The 6,405-nt window shown below is 43.8% G+C and overlaps 1 protein-coding gene across 1 annotated transcript; it reads right to left on the bottom strand.

Annotated features, from left to right (window-relative positions):
• Nucleotides 1-3,783: 3,783 nt before the first annotated feature.
• Nucleotides 3,784-5,198, bottom strand: gas1a (growth arrest-specific 1a). Its single transcript, XM_036936607.1, has one exon. The coding sequence runs from the start codon at nt 4,594-4,596 to the stop codon at nt 3,796-3,798; it is 801 nt and encodes a 266-aa protein (XP_036792502.1). The 5' UTR covers nt 4,597-5,198; the 3' UTR covers nt 3,784-3,795.
• Between the last annotated feature and the right edge of the window lie 1,207 nt (nt 5,199-6,405).

Raw genomic sequence — 6,405 nt, 5'->3', positions numbered from 1 at the left:
CTACAGCAGGCCTGATGTGACATGTAGTATAGAAATGGACTACAGCAGGCCTGATGTGACATGTAGTATATACATGGACTACAGCAGGCCTGATGTGACATGTAGTATAGAAATGGACTACAGCAGGCCTGATGTGACATGTAGTATATACATGGACTACAGCAGGCCTGATGTGACATGTAGTATAGAAATGGACTACAGCAGGCCTGATGTGACATATAGTATATACATGGACTACAGCAGGCCTGATGTGACATGTAGTATATACATGGACTACAGCAGGCCTGATGTGACATGTAGTATAGAAATGGACTACAGCAGGCCTGATGTGACATGTAGTATATACATGGACTACAGCAGGCCTGATGTGACATGTAGTATATACATGGACTACAGCAGGCCTGATGTGACATGTAGTATATACATGGACTACAGCAGGCCTGATGTGACATGTAGTATATACATGGACTACAGCAGGCCTGATGTGACATGTAGTATAGAAATGGACTACAGCAGGCCTGATGTGACATGTAGTATATACATGGACTACAGCAGGCCTGATGTGACATGTAGTATATACATGGACTACAGCAGGCCTGATGTGACATGTAGTATATACATGGACTATAGCAGGCCTGATGTGACATGTAGTATATACATGGACTACAGCAGGCCTGATGTGACATGTAGTATAGAAATGGACTACAGCAGGCCTGAAGTGACATGTAGTATATACATGGACTACAGCAGGCCTGATGTGACATGTAGTATATACATGGACTACAGCAGGCCTGATGTGACATGAAGTATATAAATGGACTACAGCAGGCCTGATGTGACATGTAGTATATACATGGACTACAGCAGGCCTGATGTGACATGAAGTATAGAAATGGACTACAGCAGGCCTGATGTGACATGTAGTATATAAATGGACTACAGCAGGCCTGATGTGACATGTAGTATATACATGGACTACAGCAGGCCTGATGTGACATGTAGTATAGAAATGGACTACAGCAGGCCTGATGTGACATGTAGTATATACATGGACTACAGCAGGCCTGATGTGACATGTAGTATATACATGGACTACAGCAGGCCTGAAGTGACATGTAGTATATACATGGACTACAGCAGGCCTGATGTGACATGTAGTATATACATGGACTACAGCAGGCCTGATGTGACATGTAGTATATACATGGACTACAGCAGGCCTGATGTGACATGTAGTATATACATGGACTACAGCAGGCCTGATGTGACATGAAGTATATAAATGGACTACAGCAGGCCTGATGTGACATGTAGTATAGAAATGGACTACAGCAGGCCTGATGTGACATGTAGTATAGAAATGGACTACAGCAGGCCTGATGTGACATGTAGTATAGAAATGGACTACAGCAGGCCTGATGTGACATGTAGTATAGAAATGGACTACAGCAGGCCTGATGTGACATGTAGTATATACATGGACTACAGCAGGCCTGATGTGACATGTAGTATAGAAATGGACTACAGCAGGCCTGATGTGACATGTAGTATATACATGGACTACAGCAGGCCTGATGTGACATGTAGTATATACATGGACTACAGCAGGCCTGAAGTGACATGTAGTATATACATGGACTACAGCAGGCCTGATGTGACATGTAGTATATACATGGACTACAGCAGGCCTGATGTGACATGTAGTATATACATGGACTACAGCAGGCCTGATGTGACATGTAGTATATACATGGACTACAGCAGGCCTGATGTGACATGTAGTATATACATGGACTACAGCAGGCCTGATGTGACATGTAGTATAGAAATGGACTACAGCAGGCCTGATGTGACATGTAGTATAGAAATGGACTACAGCAGGCCTGAAGTGACATGTAGTATATACATGGACTACAGCAGGCCTGATGTGACATGTAGTATATACATGGACTACAGCAGGCCTGAAGTGACATGTAGTATATACATGGACTACAGCAGGCCTGATGTGACATATAGTATATACATGGACTACAGCAGGCCTGAAGTGACATGAAGTATAGAAATGGACTACAGCAGGCCTGAAGTGACATGTAGTATATACATGGACTACAGCAGGCCTGATGTGACATGTAGTATATACATGGACTACAGCAGGCCTGATGTGACATATAGTATATACATGGACTACAGCAGGCCTGAAGTGACATGAAGTATAGAAATGGACTACAGCAGGCCTGAAGTGACATGTAGTATATACATGGACTACAGCAGGCCTGATGTGACATGTAGTATATACATGGACTACAGCAGGCCTGAAGTGACATATAGTATATACATGGACTACAGCAGGCCTGAAGTGACATGAAGTATAGAAATGGACTACAGCAGGCCTGAAGTGACATGTAGTATATACATGGACTACAGCAGGCCTGATGTGACATGTAGTATATACATGGACTACAGCAGGCCTGAAGTGACATGTAGTATATACATGGACTACAGCAGGCCTGATGTGACATGTAGTATATACATGGACTACAGCAGGCCTGATGTGACATGTAGTATAGAAATGGACTACAGCAGGCCTGATGTGACATGTAGTATAGAAATGGACTACAGCAGGCCTGATGTGACATGTAGTATATAAATGGACTACAGCAGGCCTGATGTGACATGTAGTATAGAAATGGACTACAGCAGGCCTGATGTGACATGTAGTATAGAAATGGACTACAGCAGGCCTGATGTGACATGTAGTATAGAAATGGACTACAGCAGGCCTGATGTGACATGTAGTATAGAAATGGACTACAGCAGGCCTGATGTGACATGTAGTATATACATGGACTACAGCAGGCCTGATGTGACATGTAGTATATACATGGACTACAGCAGGCCTGAAGTGACATGTAGTATATACATGGACTACAGCAGGCCTGATGTGACATATAGTATATACATGGACTACAGCAGGCCTGAAGTGACATGTAGTATATACATGGACTACAGCAGGCCTGATGTGACATGTAGTATAGAAATGGACTACAGCAGGCCTGATGTGACATGTAGTATATACATGGACTACAGCAGGCCTGATGTGACATGTAGTATAGAAATGGACTACAGCAGGCCTGATGTGACATGTAGTATATACATGGACTACAGCAGGCCTGATGTGACATATAGTATATACATGGACTACAGCAGGCCTGAAGTGACATGTAGTATATACATGGACTACAGCAGGCCTGATGTGACATGTAGTATATACATGGACTACAGCAGGCCTGATGTGACATGTAGTATATACATGGACTACAGCAGGCCTGATGTGACATGTAGTATATACATGGACTACAGCAGGCCTGATGTGACATGTAGTATATACATGGACTACAGCAGGCCTGATGTCCATGTTTCCATTTCTGATTGTTTTTTAAAATAAAGGACATTTTTTTTCAGGCCAGTAATACAACAAGGTTCCATAATGTTATTGAATATAATATTTGCATAGAAAATACTAACTGGATTCGATATCTTTCAGTACAGAAAAAAGTCATACTTTAAAAAAGCATGTTTGGTTATGTAACAAATATTACATTTGCTGTTCTTCGGAGTAGTAGCTTCTTCCTTCAATAGCATTGGGCCAGACTGACTGGCGTCCGTTTGGAAAGGCAAGAGTTTCAACTTTGTCTGAACAACAGTCTGAGTTTGTAAGGCCATCAATGTGTTTATCTGAACAACAGTCTGATATATATATATATATATATATATATGTTTTAATATGAGGAGAGTTTAAAGAAGAGGTACTAGTAGAATCAGGACAGATGCAGTCACCGTTGTCACAACACCACAGGTTCCCACAGCAGAGCCACCTGAACCGGCGCTCCTCCCCACGAACTCTGGTTCTGACACCGGGAAGTCCCCATCATCTTCCTCGTAGTCCTCTGACCCGCTGCCGTCCTCCGCCGTCACAGGAGCTTCGAAGCACAGGTTCTTCATGCTAATCTTGACATACTCGCAGATGGTCCTCTCGGTCCCGTCGCACACGCACGAATCCAACAGCTCCGCTTTTGGTATTTTGCGCATGTCTGCAATCACATTCCGACAAGCATTCGTGCAAGTTGCCCCGCTGAAAAGCTTCCCGCAGTAGATTAAATAGTCTCGCATGGCAGAGCTGCACGGCTGGTCTCTTTCACACTGCATCCGGGCCTCGGTGCAGCCCATGTTGCTAGTCCTGGGGAGGCACGGCTCGATGGCCCGCTTGGTGTTCCGGCAGATGGGGTCCGAAGCACAGCTGCAGTCCTCAAGCGCAGGCCCGTTCTTCGTCAGGTTGAGCTGCACCAGAGAGGAGATGCAGTGACTGGGACACCTCTTCCTGTCCCCTCTCAGAACAGCAGCGCACGCCTGCATGTACTGTCCATATGCGTAATGGCACCCAGGCTCTGTCTGACAGTTCATGATGGCCTGCCAGCAGATTAACCTGCGGCTGTGGGAGGAGGATGCCACCGATAAGCAGCCCAAAAACAAAAACACACAACCGACAGGCCACACCAACATGCGGGAGCTGTGAGCCAAAGCCTCAAAACTGGCCATTTTAGTGATGGCTGTGACTGAAAGGATAAAATTACATCAGCTTCATCCCTACGTATTTCATACTTCCAAAGACTGCACTAGACATAAAATATCAACATTTCAAGATAGGTAGTGTGTAAAGAGCAGAGCAGACTGCTGTACAGATCCCGTTCTGAAGTAGCTTCACTGCTCTGTTTAAAAACTCCGACAAAAGTGGTTGGAAGAAAGTTATCCATAAGTGCCCAAATAAAATGAAAACAAACAGTTTTTGAACAAAAAGCACACAACTGTTGGTTACCCATTGGTTTATTCCATTCCAGTATTTGTAGTGGAACCCCTCGGCTGCCTCAGCTCCTGTGCTTTCCTGTTCTCGTCTTCCACTATTCTAGCAGCCGCTTCCCGTCCCCTCTCTCCTCTCCGTGGACAGAGCTGAGCGCTCAATGAGTCCGTCCATAGGCTATAAGGAGCTATTACTCCGCAGAGACTGTAAGTCCACGAGACAGCGCTGATCACCGGTAATTACGTATACATAGGAACACAAACAAGTATCTGAGGAAAACAGAAACTCTGCTTCTCCCAAAGTGATCTCTCTCTCTCTCTCTTGCTCCGTTTGTCTTTCTCTACCCCCCCCCCCCCTCCCCTCCCCTCCCCTCCCCTCCCCTCCCCTGTTGGCCCTCGCTGCCGAACTTCAGCAGCTTTCTTTTCTATTGGCCAGCCGCCTGTTGTAAATGTCGTCGGGCTATGGGCGGGACTCTGGGGGTGGAGTTTTGGGAACATTGGCTCATTCCTCCTCATTCCCTCTCTCCAAACGATCAACTGCAGAGAGGACAGAGGATCAACGCTTTGAACCAATGAACTCGCTTCGTGCATAATTAACAAGTTATTCTACAGTCACGGATAGGCCGATGCTATAGTATAAGCATAGATAAGAAATAAACATAATAATTGGTGCAAAGTTTTCTTTGTCAAAAAGGAGGGTTGCAGCTGCAGATATGGGGTGCTCTGCATAACATCAAACACACACACAGAAAACAAACAAATAACAATAATTACTGGTAATGTGATGGATTAGTTAGATAACAAGGTCAACGGCAGCTGCGGCAACAGAGCAACACAGCAGAGCAAACAATGCAAAAAGTAAAACATATTTTAACCAAGTTTCAACTACAGTGAGCTATGGGGGACTGAGTCAGTATCAATCTTGGGAACTTCATAGTCAAGTAAACTAAACGGGCCTATTGCAACGGCCAATGTACTAACACCAGATCATCTCTGCTTAAAAGATCAATATGCTTAAAATCACTCGCACAGCTGATCTGCAACCATCACTAACCACTGGGATTTATATCATTTACTAGACTAAAGGGGATTTATATCATTTCCTAGACTAAAGGGGATTTAGATCCTAGACTAAAAGGGATTTATATCCTTTACTAGACTAAAGGGGATTTAGATTATATACTAGACTAAAGGAGATTTAGATCCTATACTAGACTAATGAGGATTTAAATCCAATACTAGACTAACGAGGATTTAGATCCTATATTAGACTAATGGCGATTTAGATCCAATACTAGACTAATGGGGATTTAGATCCAATTCTAGACTAATGGGGATTTATATCCATTACTAGACTAAAGGGGATTTAGATCCATTACTAGACTAATGGGGATTTAGATCCAATACTAGACTAAAGGGGATTTAGATCCTATACTAGACTAATGGGGATTTAGATCCAATACTAGACTAATGGGGATTTAGATCCTTAATTAGACTAAGGCTGGATTTGGATCTTTTACTAGACTATCAAGTTAAAGTAGCTATCTTATC

Source organism: Oncorhynchus mykiss, chromosome 11 (genome assembly GCF_013265735.2).
Source record: "Oncorhynchus mykiss isolate Arlee chromosome 11, USDA_OmykA_1.1, whole genome shotgun sequence".
In the NCBI taxonomy this organism is placed as follows: Eukaryota; Metazoa; Chordata; class Actinopteri; order Salmoniformes; family Salmonidae; genus Oncorhynchus; species Oncorhynchus mykiss.
Note: the sequence above shows the minus strand (reverse complement) of the source record. Positions and strands in the feature narration are given on the sequence as shown.

What these genes read in the sequence shown, in the direction of transcription:
- gas1a (XM_036936607.1), bottom strand. Translation starts at nt 4,596, where the DNA reads ATGGCCAGTTTTGAGGCTTTGGCTCACAGCTCCCGCATGTTGGTGTGG.